This window comes from Vicugna pacos, chromosome 11 (genome assembly GCF_048564905.1).
Source record: "Vicugna pacos chromosome 11, VicPac4, whole genome shotgun sequence".
Lineage (NCBI taxonomy): Eukaryota > Metazoa > Chordata > Mammalia > Artiodactyla > Camelidae > Vicugna > Vicugna pacos.
This window is the reverse complement of record NC_132997.1, coordinates 40,452,491-40,480,370: the sequence shown is the minus strand read 5'-3', so window position 1 is coordinate 40,480,370 and position 27,880 is coordinate 40,452,491. Positions and strand designations below refer to the sequence as shown.

Genomic DNA, 27,880 nt, shown 5'->3' with positions numbered 1-27,880 from the left:
ACCACCCCAATTGGCTTTGAGCTCTTCCTGCTCCTCATCTCCAAGAGACCCCAGTGTACACTTGACTCCCTGTCAAGACATCAAACCAGGACTCAACCATCCCTTTGTTAAAGAAGATGGCCCTTGGTTGAAAATTTGTATGCTTTTTATTTTTATAAATGACACAAATGGCTTCTGCTCACAGTAAAGCTCATGCTTTGCCTGCCCCTTTACACTCGGGTTGTCCAGGGTACAGGCGGCAGAGCTCTCTCCCATCCCACCTGCCCCATCACAGCCCATTCCCCTGAGTGGTCCAGTCAGACTAGCTAGGAACAGGCAGCTGAACTTGTTCCCTAAGGCCCTGCAGCTGCCCGTGGCCAAGAAAGAGGCTGGACGGATCACCCCACAGACTCCCTGTGCAGTTCTGGGAAACCCTCCCCGGGCCAGCTGATTGACCAGAAGAATCGTCTGTCTTGTCTGGAGAAGGCTAAATTCCCCCAGGCCTTTGCATTTTTTGTGGCTCTTTTATTCTGTTTCATTTAATTGACTTTTTATTTCATCACATTTTATTCAATCTTACTCTATTATATTTGACCATGAGCACAAGGTGGATATCTGCCCTCCAATGAGCCAGGGGACCCATATATGTACCCAGAACTTACTGGGAACAGTCCCTAAAGCGCCTCTTGACTGGCTCGATAATTACAGATGATGGATGGGTTTGAGTGGGCTGTCGGTGAGATTCATCCACCCTTTCTCTCCTCTTCTTTCTTTCCTGCGTCTGACTTTCACTGTCTCCTCTTCCCATTTCCACTGTCTCCTTTGTCTCTCACTATCCCTTCCTCTCCCTTCCATCCTTTTTTCCACCCATCTTCTTTGGCCATTCTGCTTCCACCAACCTTAGAATTTCTGAATTCTCACAACCCACATCATCCATCTCTACTCATTCAGGTTTCCTTAATTCCACTGGACTAAGGTAGGTCAAAACAATTCCCAGAAGTGGCTCAGCATTTGCTAATTTTACTTTTTCTTTTTCAGATGTGACATCCCTGAAATATGCTGTAAGTTGGACCTGAAATGTATACTTCAGCAGGTCTGGACCTGGGCATTAAAAGCACTAAAATAACTGTAGGGACAGGCTGAAAATAGCTTAGGCTGCCATTTGGAGGGCAGGGCAAATCTACAGTCCACACAGTTCAACAACTCAGGGCAGAGTCTGAGCAGGACTCTGCAGACAAGGCAGAGAAGAGGTCCTTCATGCTATCCTATGCCCCTAGCAGAGCAGCACAGAATTCACCCAAAATGGGGAATCTCAAGAATTACACAAGGAAATTCCATTTATTCAGATCCTCTGACCCTCTATTGTATACCCACAACTCGGACTCACATCTGGGGCACTATGAATTCTCAGCATCCCCTGCACGGTAGGAAATTGCAGGTGTTAATCTATCGCTTCCTCTGTGTAGGAGTTGGAACCAAGACTAGCTCCTCCAGGACAGGGCACATGTCTCTCATGCTCTGCTATCTTCCTAATGCTGAGCACCAGGCCTGGCAAATACTTAGAAAGGATGGGAGGAGGAAGGAATGAAGGACGAAGAGAAGGAGAGAGGGAGGGAGGAAGAGAGAGAAAGGGAGAGAAGGAAGGACGGCATTCCTCAGAATTCCACACACAAAACATGTGAACCTCAAAAATGTTAACACTGAAAACTCCGACCCAAGTCACTATCTCTATAACACAAAGCCAATGTGTTTCACTCTGTTGTTAAAGTTTTAAAAGCTGGTTGGAGCTTCAATTTGCAGCTTACTCTCCAGGCAGAGATTCAAAAAGAAAAAAATAAATGTAATAGCGGCTGATCCTTCGCGGTCTTCATTTGCTTGCTTGCTACCAACCACTTTAATTATTTCGTTTGCAATATCTATTTGTTCCTCTCAGGAGAATATTTAAATCTGCTTTTATCTGTGCACAACTATCCCTACCACTAGGAAAATGAGACCTTATGTTTCACATTAACACCTCACGGGGTTTTTTGGTTTTTGGGTTTTTTTTTTTTTGTATCCCCAAGGAGCTGACAGAAAAGTTGTAATTTTTAATTGCATTTATAACTTAAAATCTGGAAATAATACCAAAAACAAGTTCCAAAGATGACTTGAAAATAAAATTGCATGGCCCAGAGCCCTGGAATGAATGGTTCTGTAGTCTATAGGTCTGTGTTTATCATATCAATGCCCTTCCTTACATCTAAACTGGATCCAATTGTGTAGACCCAAGAGTAAAAATCTAAGGATATAAACTCCAAGAAATGGAGATACACAGCATGGTAGTTAAGTGTGTAGATGCTGACCATGATGGATCAATAGGGGCTGAACTTATGTTTCACTTTACATAAGTAAAAAAACAAACAAAACATATGAAACAACAGTTCTCAGATGTGGGACAACAGGCATAGCTGAATGATGATATTCAAGAAAAAAAGAAATAAAGAAAGTAATTCTGAGCTTACTGCTCAGATTTTTTAGGTTTCTGCACAGGAAGGGGAATCCCAGGCAGAGCCTAATGTTCTCCATGAGTTGAGGTTTGAGGAGGCCAAGGAAGCAGAATTCCAGAGAAGAGAGAGACCCAAAAAGTCTTCTAGAAATGTGTAGAAGGTTCCCTTTGAGTCTTTAGCTGAGTATCGATTAGCATTTGTGTGTGAAGAAACACCACAGGGAAAGGACCACCTGAAAGGATCAGGTTTAACAATGCCCCCCAAAATGGGTGAAATTGGCAACAGACTATGGACTGTTTCTGACCTGCTTACCAAAGCTTCAAAACAACTCTTGAAACATCAAAATGTTCCAAAGTAACTTAACTGAGTATTTAAAGAATAAAAGGGATTCAAGCAGCCAACCATGTAAAATTGACAATGTCTGGCATCTAATCAAAAATTACTAGGCATGCAAAGGAACAGGAAATTATAACCTATAATGAGGATAAAAAGCAATCAATAGAAACAGGCCCAGAACTAATAAAGATGTTAGAATTAGTAGAACAGGACATTAAAACAGATATTGTAAATATTATAAATATACACCATATGCTCAAGAAGATGGAGGAAAGTTTGAGCATGATAGGGAGAACAATAAAAGACATAAATTGGATTTCTACAAATAAAAATGCAGTGTCTGAGATGACAAGTACTCTGCATGAAATCAACAGGAAATTAGACACTGTAGAAGAAAAATAAATGAACTTCAAGTGTGGAAACGAAAAGCCTCTGAAATGAATCAAATCACAGAGAGGGAAAAAAAAAACTGGAAAAAATCAACAGACTATTAATAACGAGCAATGAAACAACTTCAAGGAACCTAATATACATGTCATTTAAGTCCATGAAGGAGAAGAGAGAAATGGGGGACAGATAAAATACATAAAGTAATTCAAAATATGTTTTGAATTAAAATATGTTTAAGGGAGATATGATATCAATTCTATGCAAACATTTCCAAAAAATTGAAGATAAATAAACACAGTCCAACTTATTCCAGGAGGCCAGTACTACCCTGATAACAAAACCAGGTAAAGGATTTACAAGATAAGAAAACTACAGACTAATGTCCCTCATGAACATTGATACAAAACTTCTTTAAAATATCTTAGCTACTACTTTAGCTAAAATACTTTAGCTAAGTTCAAGTCCAACAATTCAAAACAAACAAACAAACAAACAAAAAACCACAAACATCATGATCAAGTGAGGTTTATTCCAGGACTGTGAGGTTGGTTTAGGTTGGTTTCACATTTGAAAAATGAATCAACTTAGTTTCCTGTATTTACAGAATTTTTAGAAAAGAAAAAGAAAAGGCATGTGATTACTTCAATAGATGCATAAAAAGCACTGGACAAAATCCAATTTCCAATTATGTTAAAAACCCTAAGGAATAAAAGAAAACTTCTTTAACTTCATCAAGGGCATCTATGAATGACATTCATCTAATATCGTAATTAATTGGTGAAAAACTGAGTATCTTCCCCTAAGGTTAGGAAAAAGACAAAGATATCCATTCTTATTACTTCCATTCAGCCTTGTACTAGAGGTTCTAGCCAGTCCAACAGGGCAAGAAAAAGAAATAAAGGAGATGCAGATTGGAAAGGAAGAAGTATAAACTGTCTTTATTCACAGATGGCATGACTGTCTATATAGAAAATCTCAAGAAATCAACCAAAGAAAGTCACTAGAACTAAGCGAGTTTTGCAAGGTTGTGGGATAAAAGGTTAATATTCAGAAGTTAATTGTATTTCCACATGCTAGCAACAAACGATTATCAATTTAAATTGAAAAAGCAACACCATCTACAACTGTATCAAAAATATTAGATTAAATATGTAAGGATGAATTTAATAACAAGATTTTGTACACTTAACCCTCAAAACAGTGTTAGAAGTAAGAATGATATAATCAATTTAAAAATATACCTTGTTTGTGGATCAGAAGACTTAATACTGTGAAGATCTTAATTCTCCCTCAAATTATCCCTAGAGTCAACACAATTGAAAAAATTAAAATCCTATAAGTATTTTTTAGAAACTGACAAGTGAATTCTAAAATGTATGTGGAAATGGGGGGTCAAAACTAGCATGAGACATAGGTACAAACTATGAGAGGAAATTCCTCCTTAAATTTTGTGCCGCATTTGCCTCATCCTAGTCTCAGTCCTATGAAAATGTGAAGGACCCAGAAGGCTGGAAGCACATTTTTCAAAAAGAAAAAGGTAGAGAACTTATTTCACTTGATTTCAAGACTAACTATAAAGCTGCAATTATAAAGTGAGTGTGGCACTGGTGTGAAGATAAATATATAGGTCAGTGGAACAGAACAGAGTCCAGAAACAGATCCAAATACTGAAGGCCAATTTATTTTCAGCAAAGGATTCAAAGAGGGAAAAATACTATTTTCAACAAATGGTGCTGAAACAATTAAATATCCATGTGCAAAAGTAAAATAATTGACCTCAACCCTTACCTCACACCATATATTAAAATTAACCATCAGCATACACAACAGTATGAATGAATCTCAAAATCATTATGCCAAGCGAAATAAGCTGGATAAAAAAAGAATATGTACTCTATAAACCCACTGATACAAAATTCTAGGAAATGCAAAGTAATCTATAGTGACAGAAAACAGATTAGGGGTTGCCTGGGATTGGGTGGAGGGAGACATTTATTACATAGGGGCATGAAGAAGCTTTTGTGGGTAATACAAATGTGTATGATTATGATTGTGGTGATAGTTTCACGAGTATATATGTCAAAACTCCAAACTGTAACTCATCACATTGTGCAGTATTTTTAACATCAATTATACTTTGGAAGTTTGTAAAATAAACAGTATAAGCAAGAGAACTAGAATGCCTAGGTTCAGAGCCAGAATAGCTTACATAAGCTACCACCCAACTCACACCCTAAAATATCCATCTCCCTTTCCCTACTTTAAACACTTGTGAGGTGCCTGACCTTGGGCTAGTCATTTGCCCTCTTTGTACATCAGTTTGGTCAACAATATCTGGTCAACCCTACCTTCAGAATGACAGAATCTGAGCATATCTCACCTCCTATGCTCATATTACCCCAAATCAAGCCACAATCATCTCTTATTAAAGGCCCTAATTTTGTAACTGTTTTCACCTCAACCCCAACAGTGTATTTTCTTACACAGAAGTCCTTCTAAAGAATAATTCAGATCACATCACTCTTTGCCTCAAAATTTTCCAGTGGTTCCTCAGCTCACTCAGAGCAAAAGCCAACTTCCTCGTAGCAGCAGATGGAACAGAATCTCCTCACACCCTCTCACACATATTGCCACCATGTACTCCAAGTTTTTGCCCCATTATTAGATATCTGTCCGTAATTTTCGTCCTCTCATCATTACCACACTTCTGAGTCTTAGTTGCTGTGACTCTTTCTCACCTGGGGTACACATCTGGTCATATGGGCTGAGGTACTGAAACATAATGGATAATAGAGCGCTTTTTCTGAAGCCAATATTTGCAGGGGAGGAAATGGCATTTTATATTAAACTGAACCATTACGCTAAATTGGAATTTCCCTTGGAGGCACCAGGCTTTAATATGAAAGCCCACAGTGAAGTGCCGGGTGCATAAGCAGATTGGCCAAGGGAAACGACTGGCAATCCATTTCTTCAATCCAAAAATTCTCACCCACAAGGAAGATATAAAAAGTCCAGAAAAGTCAAAATGGAAGGAAAGAGGATTTAGAGAAGAGCACTTCTTTGAGGAGGAAAAAAGAATTTGGATATGCTTCCATTTCCCCCTAAGAGTAAGGAGGGAGCCCTCCTTTTCACTGCATGTCTTCCTGGAGGGGCTTCACTGGGGTTACTGGAGACTCTCACAGAGCAGAGCCAGGACCTTGGACAAGCAGGATTCTTTGGGTTTAACCATGAAAGCTGTTTTAATGTTTCCATTGGCCCTTTGACCCTGCTCATTCCCTTCTATTGGATGAAAATTAAGGCAAGTTTCACGACTCTTTTCTTCGTTAACTAAGGTTACTAGAAAATTTTGTGTCACTTTAAGTTGCAAAACCAAGTTTTGATGCAGAAATTAAAATGGTCTAATCCAATACAATAATTGGCTTGGTGCAGAAATTTTGACCCTTAAAAGACATAAATCAGTATGTCTCTCCCGTTAAGGTAGAGCTGGTCTGGTGCAAAGGCAATACTACATGGAAGGAACAAAGGCTTTAGAATGAGACCAATTTGAGCTTAAAATTCCAGCTTGTCTTTATACCTTAGACATTTTCTGAGCCTCAATTTCATTATCTGTACCCTGGTGAGACAGGAGGGAAGGGGGCAGGGCACAGCCATTCAAGGAATAACACAGCAATTAACACCAGAATGGCAAAAGATTCAACTCCCATTGGACCTTGAAGCTCGGTAGCTTCACACGCCTGCAAGTGGGAGGACCATTCTAACTACCCTGGGGAAGGGGCTGGGATTCCCAGGAATTTGGCCATTGCCCACTCTTTGACCTTTTATGGTTAGCCCTGGAACTGTCATGGTGCCTGTGGGCGTGTCATTTACCATGCTAATATATTACAATGATTGTATAATGAAGCTCAAGGTCTACTGGGAGTCAAATCTCCTGCCATCTTGAGCTTCAAGGTCCAATGGGAGTTGAATCTTTTGCCATTCTGGTGTTAATTGCTGTGTTATTCCTTGAATGGCTGTGCCCTGCCCCCTTCCCTCCTGCCTCACTAGTGTTAATAATACATCTCTCATAGAGTTGTTGTAAAGATCGGGTCATATAACAAAAGACTAATGCATTTGCACAAAGGACATGAGCAACCAAGTCACAAGATGAGAAACAGCCATGATCAACCAATAGATGTGCAAAGTGTTTGACTTGACTAATAAGCAAAGAAATGCAAATTAAAATAAGGCAGTGTGAGCTTTTATTTTTTATCTAAAATATTGGTAAAAATGAAAGACCAATATATATTGGTTTATGTTCATTATATTCATGTATACAAGACAAGCGAGGGATGAGACAGGCGCTCTGATAAAAGGAACTCAGCTCTTTGGGAGTTCTCATTCTCTGAAACAATATTTTTATCACCATGTCCATCACCATAAGAAATCGGAGAGACATCAGCAGATTTGAGTATAATGATGTTGATTGCAGCATTATTTGCAATAGCATTAACTAACCTAAGTTTCCAAAGATGGTGTAGATTTACATAAATTATCATTCCTCCAAGTGACAGACTACTACTGCAAGGCTATTAACTATTATCCCAAATGCTATTCACCGAGCTGATAAAATGTTAATGATATATTATTAATTGAGAACAGTAGGGCATAAAACTGAACAAAAGAGGAAAACCTCAAACTGGCAAAATAAGCAACATATATAAGGCTGTTTGAAAGGACAATTTTATAGGTATATTGATTTGTATTGTGTTTTACTATTGTAGAAGAATCAGAAAGAATTACAGCAATAAGAATCAAAAAGAATTAGAGCAATTTTTCTCCACTTTTCCTCTATCCCTGTCCCTCCTCTTCCACCACACACGCCCACACACACCCACACAAGAGTAAACAACACCTTACGCTCTAGAAAGTTCGTGCTCTTCTTTCTCCCAAGATGTTCTCTTTCAATATAGATGAAATGACAGTGATGGTTGCCTGGAAAGCCCCTCTGTGGCTTGGAGAATGGAGGGTCAAAGTGGCCTGAGCCAGGAAGCTTCTAGTAGTGACAGAGGTGACAGAAGAGTGGCTTGTGGCCGATCCATCCCCTGATCCACATTAGTCCCAGGGTGGGATATCAGAGAGGAGTGGCTGGTGGCCATTTAGGAAGGCTGGCTGGGCCCCAAAGATGGGGCCTCTCAGACTCAGGAAAGAAAAAAGTCACCCTCCTTAACCAAGTGGATTGGAACTTCCTGAGTGTGCACAGAGATCTTTCTATGATGATCTTGACAGTGTAAAACCTGGGGGCCTTTACACAACCTTCCTGAGGGCAAGGAGGAAGCTCTCCAGTTATAATAGGTTCAAATTTCTTACAATCTCTTTAAACGGGATTTCATGGGCAGATGTAATTCGTTTTGTCTGGAAAGCATCCAAAGCAGGGCCTGGCACACAGTAGGTACTCAACAAGGTGAGTCTCCTTGCTTCTGAGGGCAACCACTCAGCTCAGTGTTATTGCAACATCCCATAGCAAACAGGCAGAGGTATGAGGGTAGGGAGGAGGCTGTTTAGACCCCACTGGCCTCACAAGGTAGGCTCTTCGGCAATCCTTGACCAGGAGGTCCGATCTGCACCTGGCCAGGAGCAGTGCCAGGCATGATGGTGGCAGCAGCTGGTCCTCAGCCCTTTATTTGCTCAGTAACTGACCAGCCAGTCTCTAGGGCTTTAGGAAACAGCCTCCCAGTTCTGATCACTGACAATTAAAGGGTTTCCTCCTCTTCCTGAAACCGCATGACACTTACTTTAAATTCTTCAAGGAGCTCCAAGAGACAGGCTGCCCCAGTGCACCCATCTTCTCATTTGAGACAGCAAAGAACAACCCCAAAGAAGAGCCTACTGTCTCCATGAGCCCTCAAACATCATGTAAGACATTTCCTAAGAAGTTCTGCTGGTTTGAATTGTCTCCTGTCTCCATTTCTGCTTTTATGTTCCAGTTTTGAAGGGACTCACCCTGGGAGCTCCACCAGGAGCCTGCTCTTGCCCACGCTGCAGGTGAAGGCAGTGCGTGTGTGTGTGTCTGTATGTGTGCTCACACTTGCTTCTCGCTTCTCCGTGCAGTTCCTGATGATTATCCAGCCTGGCAAAGAAGGTGTAATAACAGGGTAGAAGGCGCAGATAACAGGGTCTTTCTGGTACAAGCAGCGAGTTCATCTGAATCCATCAGAATCCATTTGGGGGAAGAGCGATGGGCAGGAAGGCAGAAAGGTAGAGACACTAAGCTTTAGTTTTCAGATATATGTGCTGCACGTGGTAATTAAAGCTATTTTTAAAACTCCCCAAGTGTCAGCACTCCCTTTCCCAAGCATCCTTCTGTCAAAACTCTGCCAAACAACAATACACTTGTTGGGAACAAATGAACAAAATATGGAGTCTGATTCTGCAGCAGCAGTAGGGGTCTGGCTGAGCTGTTCTGTCTGCAAGGAGTTTGAACTTGATTGCAAACTGCAGAGGATCTGGAATGGCTTCTCCAATCATTGCTAGCTGTAGTGTAGTGATCCAGGCACACATGTTTCTTACCCATGATACAAGAAGCTCTCTGAGGGTGAGAAGCGTTCTCTCTCAGATTCTCAAAAGCACCCCCAGTGCCTCATAGGTGTTTGATACATGTATGATAAATAATGATAGATTGTCAAGAGTTATATAGTCAGGTAGGGAAATAGGACATGGAGGAGGAATTTAAGAACCGCTGAAGAATTATAAGGTGTTGGAAAAAGAAAAGGTTATGGAAGAAATCCATAGGTGTTGCAAAGTGGGGAGAGGGTAATTTGATCAGAGTCTTAAAGGATGCATAGGAGATTGAGAGGCAGAGATTGGGAAAACTAGGGTCCCACCAAGCCCAAACCACAGTTATGAATGCTGTGGGGAAGGGATAGTTCAGCGGCAGAGTACACGCTTAGCATGCGTGAGGTCCTGAGTTCAATCCCCAGGACCACCATTAAAAATAATAATAATAAAATAAAATTTTTTAAAAAGGCTGCAATTCAAGCCTGGTGATGGAACCAAGCTATGTCCCCAACACCCTGCACTCCTCATAAAGCCATGCGTTGACCTTTATCAATTCCTTAAATCTAGATGCTTCCTTGATTAAGTTCCAAAGATGAACTTGCCACAGAACATCAGTTGATTGTTAGTAAGAAGAGGTATCTTTTAAGAGTGCCTGCTATGAGCTAGACCCTGGGGAAGGTCATTTCTGGTGAGTTATCTCACTTAGTCTTCACAGCTTTCCTGTGAGGTGGTTATCAGGAACGCTACTGAACAGGTGAGGAAAATAAGGTTCAAGGAAGGAAGTAAAACAATTTACCCAAAGTCAAAGAAGTGGTCAGCATGGGAGTCAAATCCCATCCATGGCGTGTTCCCAAAGACTCATCTAGAACATAGTGGTACCTTATTTCTCTCTAAGTACTGCTCCCCAAACCCACCACCTGTGCAGCTCCAAGTACCCTCCCCATGGGGCTTTGAAAAGGGCTGAGGAATGACACTCCATAATGACAATTTCCTCACACCCTGTAACCGTAAGTGTTACATCCCATCAATTCCTCTGGGGCTGAGAAAGGAAAATAGATATATTCTGACTAACAAATGGAAGCACATTTCTAGTAAATATGGCTTGTTCCTTTCAGATACTACTCATGTGACATGCATTAGCCTGCTTGTGCGGGCTTTTCCAGGGTTCTCTCACCTTTTCCATAGGAAACTTTAAAAATAAGGTGCTGAATAAAATAGATACCGACTGTATAGCACAGGGAACTATGCTCAATCTCCCGTAATGAACCATAATGGAAAAAAACATGAAAAAGAATTTGTGTATGTGTATATATATATATACACATCTACACATATATATGTATAATTGAATCATTTTGCTGTACACTAGAAACCAACACAATACTGTAGATCAACTATACTTCAATAAAAAATAAAAATAATAAATAAAACACAAAAATAAATAAATAAAAATAAGGTGCTGATATGTAAAATGACAGAAAGGGAAGAAATCTAATAATAAATAATAAAAATTTTATAAGACTTTCCACAACAAGATTATATTACCACTTTCAAATAATTAAAACACACACACACACATCGCTGGATGCAGTCACGTATTTAGCATTTAGTTAGTGCTGAGTGTGAGGAGGAATGGTAAGAGGTGGTCTGTGTGGCACAGGGTGTATATTTCTTAAATTTGGAGTCACTCACGCCTAAGTTCAAATCCTGACTTTGCCACTTACTGAGTGACATTGAAAAGTCAATCCATCTCTCTGAGAATCTGTGTCCTTATCTGTAAAATGCAATGATATAAATTGGAGTACCTGGAAGCTTGTCCTCCAACCCTTTCCCAACATTCACCCCAAGGGCATCACATCCTCAAAATGGTAGCGCTTGACATCAACGATCTCTCCCTCCTCTTTGAAGTGGTTTCTTCATTTGGCTTCCAGGACTCCACCCTCTCCTAACCATAGCAATACTCACATTAAATATAAATTATCTAAGCACCTTAATTAAAAGGCAGTATTATAATGAATAAAATCGCAAGATCCAAGGATGAATGACCTTCAAGAACCATACTTTAAACATGAAGAAACAAGCAAGTTAAAAGTCAAAGAATGGAAAAAGCTGTATTATGCTAACACGAGTCAAAATAAATCTCTAATAGCTTCAGTGATATCAGATAGATAAAGTACACCTCAGAGCAGAGGGATAAAGGTCATTTCGTAGTGATAACAGATCAATTAATCAACAGGACAAGAAAAATCCTAAACACGCATGCCTCTTGTAACAAAGCTTCAAAATACATTAAGCAATAACGGATAAAACTGCAAGGAGAAACAGGCAAACTCACAATTAAAGCTGAATGTTTTGATGCCAGTCTCTCAATAATTGACAGGAGAGATAGACAAAAAATCATCAAGGATATAGAAGGCATAAATAACACTATAAACAAAATTGACCTAATTGACATTTAGAGAACATTTCACACAACAACAACAGATTACATATCCTTTCAAAGTGCACATGAAACACTTACCAGGAAGGACAATATATTGGATTATCAAATAAGTCTCAATAAATGTTTAAAAATTCAAGTAATAGAAACTCTGTTCTCTGATCACAATGAAGCTCAATTAAAAATCAGTAAGAAAAAGATGGCTGAAAAATCTTTAAATATTTGGAGACTAAATAACACACTTCAAAACAACCCAAGGGTCAAAGAAGAAATCAAAAAGTAATACAGAAAGTATTCTGAACTGAGTAACAATGAAAATGCAAAATACCAAAATTTGGAAGATGCCATTAAATCACTTAAGGGGATATTTAAAGCAGTAAAGAAAAATAAAGTTCTCAAATCAATGATGTTAGCTATCCCCCTAAGGAAGCTATGGATATAGACTTAACACATGAAAAGATGCTCAGTATCAGTCATTAGGGAAACAAAAATTACAATTATAATGATGTACCGTTACATACCACTACAATGGCCAAGGTCAAAAAACCTGATCAAACCAAGTACTGAAGAAGATGTGGAACAACCGTTATTCTCATACAACCTGGAAGTTTCTTAAAAAGTTAAATTTACTTCTACTATATGACACTCCAATTCCACTTGTAAGTATGTACGTAAGAAAAATGGAAGCCTGTGTGCATACAAAGACTTGTATGTGGACATTCGCAGCAGCCTTATTTGTAACCACCAAAAATCTCAAACTACCCAAATGTCCATTGAAGGGTAAATGTATGTTCAAATTGTGCTGTAGCCATACAATTGAATATGTTTCATCAATAAAAAGAAAAGAACTATTGCTGTATATTGCAATATGGGTGAATCTCCAAAATAATTATCTGGAGGGAAATAGCCAGAGCGAAACAGAGGAAAAGAGTACACACTGTATGATTCCTTTTATATAAAATACCAATAATCTGTAGTGCCAGAAACAGACACCCAGGGGGTGGGGAAGGTGGGGCAGGAGGACACTGTTGGGGTGATGGCTCTGCTCCCATTCTTCCCCGTGGTTAGGGTTTCACGGGTGTATACATACATCGAATGTAAATTGTACACTTAAATATATGCATTTATCGTACGTGAATTAAATCTCAATCAAGTGGTTAATTTTTAAGTACAAAAATAAAGGCAGTGATGCTCAGAAACAGTGCCTGGCTCTGCCTCATGTCTGATATTCCTTGTGCTGGGTTCTCAGAGGGGCTACAGAGCTGGGTAAGAAGTGGGCCCTGTCCTCAAGGACTCCTCAGTGGGGCTGGGGAGAGAAACAAGTGAGCCGATTACAACGAGCATAATTGTTTTTGAGAGTTAACTAAATGAAATTTGTGGATGGTAAATGGTACAGGGACTTAATATCCGTCTAGAATTGGAATCTTCAAAATGAAAGGAAGGAAAAAAAAATTAAATCTTTTCCCTCCCTCTCTCCCTCTGTGTCCCAAATAGAGAGTTCTTAAAGCTGCTCAATTCAGCATTCATAGCGCGGTCTTTTTTTGTTGTTTTCTTCAATTTAGTACATTAGCATTGCTCTTCCCTACATTATGCAAGTGTAGCCTCATCTCATTTCCATGTGTTTTTAACTCAGTGTGTGTTTGGGGGTAGGGATGATTTGAAAGTCTCGAGTGATGTTCTCTGGACCATTAACAGATGTCTCCTCTGGGGCAGGCCAAGGTGATAAGGTGGGGGCGGGGGTCCGAGGGGCAAAAACAGGAGAACGTTCTGGGCGGAGGGGAATGAAGCGGTCCAGACACTGGGACAACCCTGTGTTTAGGGTGGCAGAGATTTCTCATGATACAGACAGAGCAGCTCCATATGAACAGAGATGGCAGAAATTGAGACCAGAGAGGGCTCTGAAGTCAGCTCATGAATAGCTTCGTGGTCCACAGGGAAGAATCTGAATTCAATCCTATGGACCCCGACACTCCACCACCTGCCGAAGACCTATTCCAGCACAGAGGTGAGCAGGTGTTGAGAGAAAAAGCACATAAGTGTGTTTGAAACACAAATGCACGTGGCAGCCAGTGTGCACGACCTCATCCTAGGGAGGCAGAGCATCCATTAGAGATGGAAGATGCCTGCAGGAGACACCTGTGTCTTGCTCTTTAAGTTATCCGCCCTCTCTGATCACAGAATCTTTTTTTCTACAAAGCACCTACAAATCAGCAGAACAAATGTTCCCCGGAGCACAGCGTGGAGACTGCTGTAGGAAGCCTGGCTGGTGCTTCCCTTGCCCTCCTCCCTGGCTGTTCCACCACCTGCCGATGGCTTGGTCTAGGGCCGGTGGGGAGCCCGTGTGCCTCAGAGGAAGAGCTTGTACCCCACGGGACTTGTAATGCAGGCACCGGAAAAGGAGGCGCAGGGGAACAGCGGTAGCTCAGGAAGCAGGATTGCAGCTTTCTGAGTTAATGAAGGATTGGGAGGTTAGAAATACCTCTTCCTCCACGCGGAGGCAATTAAACAAGCAGAGTCAAGGTGAGAAGGCAAGAGGCAGAGGCAGCAGCAGGAGGCTTAACCCAGCACTTCCTGTGTGTGTGAACCCCTCACGCTGGCAACTCTGGGGAGCCTGACGGAAAGGAGGTCCGGCCCCCATTTATATGGAGGCTGTTCAGGAAGTCAGGCACGTGCATCAAGCCCCCAACACAGCACAGCTGGGGTGAGGAGGCCAGGATGGCAGGAGAATGAATAACACTAATTGGGAAATCCAGGAAGACCTTTTGGCAGAGGTAATGTTTAGCAAACCCCTGCAGGAAAGGTAAGTCCTTGACAATCGGAGATTCAGGAAAGGCAAGCCAGATGTCAAAGAAAATCCTGGCAAAGGCCCACAACCAGGGGAGGAAGATAAACATAGGAAACAAGAAGTCACCCATTGCTTGCCGGGGTGAGCCATGGGAGAGTGGGCAGCAGGTAGGAAGTAAATAAGGATGGAAAGGTGTGATGGGAGAGGGTCATCCTGCAGTGAGTTCTGAAGCAGGGAGCAGGATGTAGGCTTTTCTCCATTGGTTAGGGAGCCAATCAGGATGGGGACACTGGTCTCTGGGACTGGAGCACTGAGTAAGAACCAGGTTAGGGGGAGGGTGATGAGTTCAGAGAGAGATACACTGAGCTGGAGGTGGTCACGAGGCTTCCATGCGGCTGAGTCCAGAAGGTATCTGGATCCCTGAGGCTGGAGCTCAGGGACAGAAGATACGGGATGTGGGGGTCACGGACATACGCTGGCAAGGGGGCGGGGTATGAGGGCCTGCTGCCAGTGCCTCTTCCCTCCTTAGATCCTACCTCCCCGGGGCCCCTGCTGAGCCACAGAACACAGTTTAGACCATCACGTGCTGACAAAACCTAAGTGCAAGGGTTATGCACATGTTTCTGCATTTCTTGAACCATTTCCATCAAAGCTTGCTTGGTTTCAGAGTCTGGAAGAACTAGTGAGAGCTGTCCAGTAACAAATGGAGTGCTTCAAGCACCCCCCCTCACAGATGGTTCTGGAAGAGGCTAGAGAGATATACATATTCCATAAAGGAATCTCCTCCAGAAAGTTCCCGAGAGGCCAGACTATGAGGTACACGCCTCCTGCCTGGACGCAGAGCCTCACAGGGAGGGTATTCTTCTCTGTGTCTAGACTCCACCCAGCGCTGAGGACACCTGTGAGTCCCTGAGCCACCGCCACGAGGAGAGGAAGCTCTCCAGACCCGCTGATAAAGAGGTTCTGGGAGCCAAAGTCAAGTGTAACTGGTCCTGAACTGGCAGCTTCTGATGAATGACCCAGAGTGGTCCCCTCCCTCCCTCAGCCCCCCACCCTAATTGTTGCCTTTGTCTCTTCTCGGAGGCTGACCGGGAATACTCTTCAAAGCAACTTGCTCCAAACTACACACATCAACTTGCCTTCAATTAAACCTTTTTAAGGGTCTACTCTTTGCCCTGACTATCGGGGATTCAGTGATAACCTGGATTCCGACTTTGTCCTCAAGGGACTCACTTACAGCCTATTGGCCATCTTGATTAATGTTCAATTCGCTTTCCACACGCTCTTTTGAATCCCCCCACCCTCCTCAAGTTAACATGTAATTTAATCAATTGATAAAAATACAGTTTACACCCCAAAGCACGTCTGCTTGCTAGTGTCCCCACAGTGGAGTCCAGAAACCATACAAACTGTCAGTGAGGTTCACTCACTCACAAGCCCTTCTCTGCATCCAATCACCCCTTCTCCAAATAAAACAGGCCTGTAGCACATGACACCAATATTCGGTGGTGAGGGGGTAGACATATTAAACAAACCAGTGCATAAAGAAAGCACACAGAAACCCATGCCCTGAAGTGCTTGTCTTGAATCCAGGAAAATACACTAAGCAAACCAAATACAGAGAGAGAAACAGGAGGACAGAGCCTGTGAGGAATGAGGGAAGTCAGGGGTGGAGCTGGAGGACCACAGTGAAGGCCTCCTTGGGGGAAGATGTGGGGGCAGGGGCACAGACCTGAGCTCATCTGATGGACTGAAGCCCCTCCAGAGAAGAGGGGAGCAGCTCAGGAAGCAGGAATATGGGGCCCCAGTGTAGACACTGAACCCTGGAGACCATGCTGTTGCAACCAACTGCCTGCTCCTGACTCTTCTCTTCCTACTTTCTTTTACCTTAGCCATCACATATCACCGAAAAGCAACTGGGAAACGAGTTGTCCCTGGCTCTGTATCTGGACAGAGCCTAGAATGATGCAACTGTCACAAGAATCACAGGACTTGTTTCCATGGGGCCCCGCCAAAATAGGAAATGGAGGGACAGACAGAGGGCCCTGGGAGTGGTCGGGATGCAGGGGAGGAAAAAGGAAATCAGTTAGAAATGTAAAAACAGAGCACTTTTTGAAGACTGGCAACAGAGAAATGCTGGCTAGCCAATTCGGAGGAGTCAAAAAAATAAAGCTAGCATTTGCCTTAAGGGGCAAGTAGAATGCACCCTTTCCCTGAAATAAAGGAAACCTGTAGAAAAGCTGGCAAAGCCCAGAGAATCAAAACTTCCCAAGGACCAACGAAGACTCTGGCAGGCTCCGAAAAAAGGGAAAGAAGTCTGTCCCTTCTGATGACCAGCACAACCATCCGCACCCCGAGGGAAATGGACAGTTCCCTCACTTGTCTCCAACTGGCCCGTGTAGATGTGGAACTAATAAGATGTGAATTTATGGACAAAACCCACGAAAAGTGGGCCTTGCAAGCAGTTACTATCCGATCCTACCTAAAAAATTATTCAAATAAGCCAAAACTCTTTCAGCCATAGTAGCGCTGAGCTGATGAAACACACATCATAAAAGCATAAATTACTTCCCTAATAAACCTTGCATCTTCTAGAATGCAGCCATTAGAAACTGATCAGTTAATTTAGGAGCAATGGAAGGCCCCAGGGCTAATGAACGCCCGCTCCAGGAAGCATCTTCTTGAGTCAGCTGTGTTAATAGCCAGCTCGGGTCACCGGGGCTGCTGCGAGTGGGTGGCTCCTGCATGGATGGGCACACAGAGGGGACTCTTCAGGAAAGCCAGGGCAGGTGGTTACAGGCCACTCCCGTGTAACGTCCGCGGCGTGGAGGAGCAGGGCCAGTTAGGGTGTAACTGGTGAAACCTTGGTGTCCCCATCCCTCCCAGGGCCCAAACCAGTGGAAGGCCAGTCATGGCAGAGACTTCTCACTTTCCCCATTTACATGGTTACGCTGACCCCTGTCCCCCTCCAGCTGCACAGAGGGGTGTGCACACTACATACACTCTCACACCTATGCACATACACACACTGACATACACGCTTGCACAGGTACATTTATGCACACACACAAACTCATGCACTCTTACGCACTCACATAACACACACACCTTCAAGCTCCTGCAGGAAATGCAGCCTCCATCCCTTCTTCATTCCTTTGCCACCCCCCATGCACCCCATTTTCTAACCTGCCCGCATCTCTCAGGTCCCTGACCCCTGAATGGTAACCTCCCCTCACCCCACACATCTAATGCCTGACACCATGTCTCTGACTCTTGACATCCTCGTGAACTCACATCTCGATTCTTTCCCTGGTTCCCACCTGCTCCAGGTGAGCATCTCTCACTTCTTGTCTCACATGGTGGAGCCCTGGAATTCACTCCAGCACCCCCAGTCAGAATTGGGCCTGAAAGCATCACTCTGCGCTTCCCCAAGGGGCGGGGGCTCTGCACAGGCCATGCCCCTCACCATCCTGGGGCTCTTACCTCATTCACAAAGACCCAGTGGCTGTCCTTGGAAGCCAGGTTGGTCTCCACGGCCTGTAGAGAGAAAAAGAATACAAACATGAGCAGAAGCAAGCCAGAAGCTGGCAGACACACAGGATGATTGCCGAGACGGGCTTTGAAAAACATTGTTCTTGGACAACTTTTTCCTCACACAACATGCCATCCCCCTGAGGCCTTAGCTACAAGACGCTTGGTCTGAACACAGACATCTGGTTTCCTGCTGTTCTTCCAAGCTCTCGTGCACCAGTCCCAGGCAAGGTTCGAAGCTCCAGTTCCTGCAGGCATCACAAGGCCAGAGGCAGGGGCGTCCCTCCCCTCTCATGGAGGATGCCTGCAAACACCTTTCTGGAGGGATGCTCAGGGGGGTGAGTCTCAGCATTGGCCGAGGCTAGAGAATCAGGGATCTGGAAAAAGGGGTTTGCGGCAACTCAGCTTGTCCGGCCATGCTAAACAACACCTGGGAAGCTGACAGCTCACAGCCAGGGCTCTGAGCTGCCTTCAGCTCTAAAGAACCCGTCAAGGACCCTTCCTGGCTCCTGCCTAGTGACCCCACCTGCATCATTCTCTCTTAGAGCACCTGGTTCTATTTCTTTATAGCACTTGCCATGTCTGTGCTTGGATAGTTATCAGTTTATTTACTTTATTGCCCATCTCCTTCACCAGGCTGAGGTCTCCATGAGGTCGGGGCCGTATCTGTGGCTGTCACAGTTGCATCCCCGAACCTTACACGATAACCAGCACATAGTAGGTGTTCAGCAGACAAATGAATACTGTTGTTGAATATACAAATGAAGCATAGGAGAGCAGGGCGGATGGGACCCAGTCACTTATTTGGCTTCTCATATGTTTTTACGAGCACTTTTTCCCTCCTTTAATTGGAATGCCAACAGAGTGAAAAAGAGAAGGAACTGATAATTTTCAAGCCTGTCCCGTAAGAATACTCACAGTTAGCACGCGCCAACTACGGCTGAGTGCCAGGCACTGTGCCAGGCCCTCTCCCAACCTGGCAGACAGCTCTCAGATTGTCGTCCTTTATTTTCACTTTTTTGGGGTATTTTGTAGTGTAATTTTTATTACTCCATTTATTTGGAAAAATACACAAAAAGCAAAATATTCAAAACTATCCCATTAACCCGCACTATTTTTTAATGTGCTAAAGTTGTGAGAATGCCCCATTTATCCTTCCAAGTTCATCCCCTAGAGATTGTTCCAAGTATCCCCTTCCAGAAGTCTTTTTAAAGACACATCTACATATATGTATCCACATACACATACCAGACAGATGTTTTTATTAATATGGGATCACGAAATCTACATCAGGTTACAATTGCCATGTTTGACGTATCAGTGGATCAAGAGTATCTCTCCTCATTGGTCCATCGAGATCTGACTCATCCTTCCCTTCTAGGGAGCTTTGAAAAATGCAGACCCTGGGGCCCCACTCCATGAATTCCTAATTCACTGGCAATGATTATGTGACTGAGATGCTGCGACGTTTCAGAGCTCTGAACCCTGACTCACAACCTCCGGGGCTGGGAGCTCTACTCCAGCATGTGTAGTTCTGGAAATCTGAAGGTGTAGGTGCGCCTATACAGGTGAGAGGTCCTCGGATGTCTGTGCAGGAGCCAGCAGTGCAGAGGACCTGTCTCAGCTGCCACGACATCCCAGGGAGCAGGTGGGAGCCCTAGCTACGCTAAGGCAGATTCCCACCTGGTCTTAGACTCGTGCATGGAAGATATTGATGGAGAGAATTGATCAGAAAACCCCACAGGACAACTGGCCAACTTTCCTGGCCTACTTTCCCTCACCAATTAGCAATTAGCTAATTTGTTAAGCCTCTTTTCCTCACACGGAGATAAATAGCACTTGGCTACAGTCTTTTCCAGAGGGTGCAACTCACACAGAAGCTGAGATAGACGGTGAGAAGGAGAAGCTACTGCAGATTTCGCAAGAACACCTCCTCCCCCGTGATGACTGGAGGCCTGCCAGCTCAGTGAGCAGAGCCCTAAATGCTCCCAGCCCAGGGGACAGTGTTCCCTTCTAAGTGCCATCCTTTTCCTGTTCCTCCCCAGCCTGTCTGAGGCAGACGGAGGCCCCCGAGTCCTCCCTTTCATCTCAGAGCCCACAAGGTAAGGAGGAGGCAGGCAGGCAGGGCACGTTTGAACCTCGGTTCTGCCTCTGCTTAGCTGAGTGCTCCTGGGTGAGTTATGCCACCCCTCTGAGTGGCAGTCCCACGCCTGCAAGGTGTTCAGATGCTAGCAGTGCTACTGATGCTCTGCCCAGGGCCCTCTTGCATCCCATTAGGAATTCTGAGCCCACTGGCTCCCGATGTGCATTTTGTCCCAATGGCAGACACTGTGGGCTCAGTTGCCGGAACCCTCCTTGGTACTCACGGTGCCTGGGAATTTACACTCTAGCCTAGACTGAGGGTGCCACGTGTACAGATCCCAGCTGCCCTGTTCCCTGAGGGGGACTGCTCCGAGTGTTCAAACTGCTTGGGACCAGCCAATACGGCCTCACTTGCTCACGCGCCTTCTCTGGCCGCCTTCACTTCCCTGTCCCACGTTCCCACTCCCCTACTGGTTTTTTTTCCCCACCCAATTCCTCTGGGAACACTTCTTAATAAATCATTGTCACACAAACCCTCAGCTCAAAGTCTGCTTCTGGGAACCCAACCTGAGACAAACACCACCCACCTTGGGGTTATTGTGGGAATGAAATGAAGTTACATGTGATGCTTCCAGCCCAGAAAGAAGCTCTATGGACGATTGATTAACACGGAGGTCCTCTCCATTCCTTCCACTCACATCTGCCTGGTCGTCATCTGACGGTCTCTTTGGAACGTGTAGAAGTCAGTAGTAATCCCTCATGTGTTCCTTTCTTCAGTCAACAGACACCAAACACTGCAGCTGCCCTCACTCTCCTGGATGTGGATGTGAGCCAGGAGCCTCGTCTGTGCCATCACAGAGCCAACAGTAGACCCGTTATAAACACACCCTGCCAGTGTGGTGAGCACTGCCTCTCTGCAAGTCCACAGACCCGTCAAGGCAGCCCCACTCGGGGCTGCCCCTCATCTCAGCCACAGTGCATGTCTCCTGCTACATCACTGTCAGCGTCTGCAGAGGACGGCCGAGCCAACTAGACAAATAAAGGGCAGCCCCTTTATCCCGTGCGTACGGAAGGGAGCGGAGCTGGCCTTCTGCTCAGGGTGGGTTCCCAGTCACTCGCCCTCAGCAAGTCTGGAGGCCAGTTTCCTGCAACTGGGCTTGTCTCCCAGAACAGGGCGCCATGCTGTGGGATGACCCACTAAATAATGCAGTGGCAGGTGACGGGGGCCTGAGTGACTGCAGGAGCTCCACACGGAGCCCGTGGGCATGGAAACTAGGTCTCAGTGAACCCACGGGATGGCGGCAGTGGTGCAATGCCTCGGCACGGGACAGGCAGCCCTGATGAGGTCATTGCTGTGAGTGGCTGAAAGGCCACGCTGGACCACCAGAGCCCAGAGGCCTGGTTCCTGTGGTCCCTCGATAGATTGGTAAACAGGGAACTTTAGAAGAAGAACTGAGGGGGTGGGAACTTCTAAAGAATCATGCTGACTCCTGTTTTAGCCCTTTGTGAACAGAAGAGGAGACCCAAGATGCTTCAGGTGGCATGGAGCCCATGGAAAGGGCTGGGATGGCTGCCAGGGGGGAAGGGCATTGCTCACAGAGGCAGGACCAGATGTCTACCCTTGTTCTGACACTATGTACCACCCTCTTGAGCCATAAGTGTGCTGTCATAGGTAGACCCCAGTTCAAGGAAGCGAAAGGCAGCTGTTCTTCCCACACCTGAAGAAGGGAATGTGTCCTCTTGCCAGTGAGCAGCAGCCCCTGTCTGAACCTCAGGGTGCCTTTTCCTATGGCTAGTGGCATCTACAGAGCTGTGGTTTAAGTGACACAGGACATGCTGTCCTGCAGGGGCTCAGGGGATATTTAGATCCTGTCCTGGTTACCCAGCCACGTAGGTGCTACAGTTTGCCTAGGGAAAGAGATGCAGACCAAACCCCAGCTCCTGGCTCCCAAAAGCTCAGGACAGAAAGCAGCCCCCAGCACTGCCAGGAATGGGATGTAGCAGGGGGGTGGCTCTCCTGGGAAGGACTGGGGAGTCCCTTGAACACAGGGAGGTAAGGATCGCTTCCATATGCAAACATCTGGAAGGAAGCAGAGAAGACAGAGGTTCTGAGGGACTCGAGGAAGCACCTCCAGCCCGGTCCCCTTCCTCGGTGTCCTCAGCCTTTCACGCAGGACTAAGTTGGAGCCATCTCCAAGGGCGACGGGAACCTGCTTTTATCAAGCACCCGGCCAGATACGTCAGGACAACATTCCCATGTCACAATCCACATGCCTCCTGGTTTTGCTCACAGCACCCTAAGGAGCCAGGCAGAGTCCTCATCCTTGTTTCACAACCAGGAAACTAAGACCGAGACACGTATCTCACGCAGGTCTCTCTGCTGGCACTTAGCAGAGGTTGGATTTGAACTCGGGTCCATCTGTCCCCAGAGCTTCCATTGCTTTCCCTCGATCATGCTCCTCCTCAAAAGGCCTGGACAACCATCAGAGCAGGTGTATGAGCCTTGGGGCCTGGGCCCGGCCCTCTGATGATGGGAACAAAATGATCTTTTTTTCTCATATGTGGGAAAACGCCCTTATGAGCCCCAGTGCCCACCTTCTCCAGGTTAACTCGTCCTCGTATGTCTGAGATCATTATTCCACTTGCCTTTCTGGAGCATCAGCCTGTTTCCCTTGGCCTCAAGGAATAGTGAATAGAATGGAAAAAGCCTCCACATGGAAGCCTTCCAGCAGCATCGCCGAGGATCTGTTTTACAAAGTGCAAACGCCACTGACTGTTTATGTATGTGTTAATTGCTGGCCACTTATCTAGGCACCCCCCCAACACTGGGAGCCCGAGATAATGAAAGCTTGATGACGATTAGCATCTTTTTAAAACCCCAACTTTTAACGTTTCAGAACATTCCCCCTCTGGAGCCTGGGACCTGGCATTTTCCCAAGGGCAGATAAGGAGCTAACTTTAAAGAGCCCCTGCTGCCTTTGCGACAGCACGCTATTTAGGGACAATTCTCTCTGTGCGGTGTTACCCCTCTGAAGTGTGAGGGATGCAACACCCCCCATTTGCAAGGAAGGGGAGGAGCTGGTTGCAAGACCGCGGATGAGTTCAGGAGCTCATTTACAAGGAAATCAGCAAAGGGGCCACCATGAGGCCCAAGTTTCAAAAGATATGCCCAGAACCAAGAGGAGCCGCACACAGGGATGTTATCACTGAGCTGTGAAGCCACTCCATGCTTCCCAGGGCCCTGCCTTCTTGGGGAAAGGGCCTGAGCTCTGGGCCCAGACTCTTTCCTTTTGGACTCCATGCAGCCTTGTCTCCAGAATCTCTCGGGGCCTTGCTCTCACCAGAAAACTACCCTCATGTTCTCCCCAAGTCTCCCATGGCTCCTACTCCAGGCTCCATCCTTACTCCCAGATCTCACTAAGGAATCTCAGGCCCCAGGTGGGTCTCCTTTCCAGTTTCTTCTTCCAAGCCCTTCCCAGGAGATGGCCCCTCCGGACCAAGGGTGAGTTACCTGTTCCCACCTCGCCCATCCCTCTGCTGGAGCGTCCTTGAAACTCAGGGCCCTCACCCTTGGCGGGACCAGGAACGCAGGCACCTGAGCACGTGCGTGTGTCTCGGGAGGGCTGGAGGATGGTGGCAACAAGGAAATCACCCCAGCTACATCTGGGGAAGGAGCGGCAGAATCCATCCTGTGTAGCTTTCAAACAACTCTGGGGGAGGTAAGAGGATGTTTTTGTTGAGGGAGATCTGAACCTGCCATCTGGGAATGCTCTCGCTGGGAGAGGCTGCGGGAAAGGGCTGCTTGCGGGCTGACACTAAGCAACTCCGCCACCTGACCAGAGCCAAGCCCACTACACAGGAAACCTCACTGAGTCCTCACAACAGCCCCCTGACGGAGGTTCTGATCTGAGCCTACAGATGGGGAAGCTTGCCCAAAGTCTCCCAGCAAGTCAGTGCGACCAAGACAGCGAAATCAAGCCTTGCAGATGCCAAAGCCCATGCACTTTTGAGCATATCATGCCGACTTGGGGACTGAGCAAAGACAAATTCATTCCTGGAACTTTTCTTAGACGTTTAACACAAAAACAAGAGTTGAGCTGGAAGGCGATGCAGAGAGGGGTGAGGCCTGGCGTGTGGACCTGAGGACCCACAGAGAATGCTATAAAGTCAAGTCCTAGATTCTGAAGTTTCCTGCCACCATCCCTCCCCAGAACTCCTGGGTCAGGTGGTCCTCTGGTTGCCGAAGGGCTTCTGTATATGGGAAGCAGCCCACTAAGAGCTGAGCTCCTAAGGGCTAAGGTCTGGTCTAGTTACCATGCAGCCCTCATGGACAGCAAACTTCAAAAGACGTCTACGGAAGGAATGAATGGGTGGACTCACACTCCTGCATATTTCCCCAGTGCTGAGCATGAGGAAGGTCAGGGGCATAAATAGAAAGCCCAGTACAGTGCAAAGGGATACTGACATACAGGCAGCCATCACTTTGCACAGTAGGTACCAAATTAATGGAAACCTACACATGAGCGCATCCTCACTTCCCACGGTTTCAATATGCACTCTATTTCCAGTTAACACTGTGCCGTGCAGAGTAAGTCTTGCCTGTATTTGAAAGTAGCAGCCTTTTACTACATTGCTGAGAGAACCTGAGAATGAAATGAAGTTAATCTCAACGGTGGATAAATGCAAGATATCGTGACCTTTAGAAGCTGATGGAAACATGATCAAATTTTAGAGCTTTTCTGCGGGAATAGGATCGTTTCGTCATTTGTGCTGAGTGCCGAACCTCCTGATAAAAGTCCCCATATACTCTGCTTAACCACACAATAAGTTCTGAACTAGTCTGGTCAATCAACAGCATTTACAAAGATATTACCGTAACACTGGAGAGAGAGTGTTGTTCATTAGATGTGTTTCCTACACTTGCTTTGATCTCAGAAAAAAACTATTATGTTGCTATCGGGAGAAAAAAAAAAAGAAAGCATAACTGACCAAGTACATATAAAAATCTGATAGATCTAAACAATTTCTAGTCAATCATTAGACCTCCCTGGCCTCTGTCCCCACTGTTTACCAAGTTTGAGATAAACAGCTCTTCCAAACCGCCTTCCCACTTTGTGCAGAGGTCAGAAGTGCCAGCTCACGGCCTCTGGGGGATGAAGATTCATTACAGATCATTTGTGGATCCTTCAGATGAAATAGAGACGGGTTTCAGCGCTGTGCAAGAAGTGCAATTTGCTGTAATAAAAAGTGAGAATATGCTACATGTGGACAATTTATGAGGAAGCATTAATATCAGCAGAAAAATGAAATGGAGTCAGCTCGCAAGCACGGTCTGTTTAATAAGATCAACTTGGAGAAGTGAAACCAGGCAGTACCGATGACTATCAACTGATGGATACTTGGATTTTAATCAATGGTCCATAATTTCCCTGCCACCTGGAGGGCACAGAAGCCCAATAAGGCCCTCCATGCTCTCACTCGCACAGACACCCAAGCTGTCCTGATGGGAGGGGATGGAGCCAGTGTTTCCTTCAATCTTGTCTTGCGGAGGAGAAAGGTACTCCCAGTTCTTGGTCACATACAGGCTACCACACAATCCTTTTAGGGGACTGAGGTGTACAACAGACCAAATGGCTTCTGAGCTTATTTACAGCCCACTCTGGTTTGGTGACAGCAGCCACCTGCCTCTGCAGAGTCTGTGAACAATCTCGCCACCCAGTCCCCCAAGGGGCAGGGGATGCAGCTCTTGCGTGGCAGGTGGCTGCGCTGAACCATTTCTCATACACTCTGTTGTTCAGCTCCAGCTTCAAGCGATTTTCAGATACAAGCAAAGCAAAGTCTCAAACTGATTAGAAATGTTTTCTTCTCCCTCCCACAGGTATTTGCACATTCATACTGGAGTTTGAGAGAGCGCCGCGTGCATCCAAAGACTGGCTCTGGGGACCCAAAGCATCAGATGCGGCTGGAGGAGGGGGTGGGGACCGTTTGGGGCAGAAAAGTCCCTCCTAGTGCCACTGGGTCACAAAATGGCTCAGAGGCCTGCCCCTCCCCTCCCCGGGTGTAGCTGTCAGCCCCAGAGACCCAGCCCCACGGCAAGATGTCCACTGGGAGAACAACTACACTGTCTGAGCTGATCAATTAGAGCATCAGCGTTCAAGGTTAACAGCGCGCCCCCTTCAGATCATGCCAGGCAAACCGCTCCTGCACGTGGATCTAATTCCTCTTCTTAACCTAAATTGTTTTTAAAAGATGGAAGTGTTTGAATTCTTTTTAAGGCAATAAAGTTGAAAGTAGCAATTTTTTACCAAGCTGATAAGAGCTGCTGGGTGTAATTTGTATTCTTTTTTATGATCCTGACTTTTTGGACAATGAAATAGAAAGAAAAATCTCTCCCTTTCAGTTCTGGAGACAAGAACTGTTTCTTCCTCGGGGTGCTGGGGAGGAGGTCCCTGGCTCGGGAATCATCAGGGAATAAGCCGCTGATTTGTGACACAGGGGAGCCAGGGAGCTACCCCGTGCTGAGGTGGGGGTGAGGGGGTGGGGAGCTCATCTGCTCATCCTGGTGCTCAGCAGGGGACTCTGGATCCCCTGAAAATGATTCAGAGAGGCCATGGGTGGGGCCCTGAGGTCTGGGGGAGTCAGGAAGAGAGGTTTATCTCAAGCTCAATGAAAAGAGCTGAGGGAGGAGGGACCTCTTTCCTTCAGAACCCACAACATAAATTGCTTTACAATCTTTGAGATAGCTTCTCACCAAGTACAAAGCCTCTGTACATTTGGGACCCAGACCTGAGTGCCCCCAGGAGCCTAGTCTTTTCCCAAAGCCCTCTGGGCCCAACAGTAAAGCCAGGCCACTCTGTGTTGAGGGGCTGCAAGCAGCCAAATACACACATGCTTCATCCCAAGGGGTATGGCCCACCTGCCCACCCTCCACTCCTAGGGCCTGCACGAGGCACCTGGAGAGGCCCTACCTATGGGAAGGCATCATTTAGAGTGAAACTCTCTGAACATAAGGCTTCCAAGCTCAGTACCTGGGGTGGAAAAAAATAGTGAGAGAATTTACCACCAACTATGTCTGCAACCTGCCTTGGTCTGAGGCACCCCACTGGTTTCCTCTGATGATCTTGGCACCAGACACAACCTTGACTCCCGCAGGGCAATTTTAAACCTTAAACTCTCCGAATACTCCTATTCATGTGGGTTTGTGCACACACATATATACGTATATACACACACACACATAAACAATTTCCCTTTATTCACTTTTTGGAGGAAAATGGAGCACAGATAAGAATTAATATCAATGAATCAGCAAACACA

General features: G+C 45.5%; 1 protein-coding gene across 2 annotated transcripts in view; it reads right to left on the bottom strand.

Annotated features, from left to right (window-relative positions):
• GRID1 (glutamate ionotropic receptor delta type subunit 1) overlaps positions 1-27,880 on the bottom strand; it is a 624,094-nt gene that overhangs the window by 219,677 nt on the left and 376,537 nt on the right. For both annotated transcript variants that reach the window (XM_031682334.2, XM_072972326.1), the window contains exon 5: positions 18,434-18,487. In XM_031682334.2, coding sequence (XP_031538194.2) covers positions 18,434-18,487 — 54 coding nt within the window. The remainder of the gene's footprint in view (positions 1-18,433; positions 18,488-27,880) is intronic.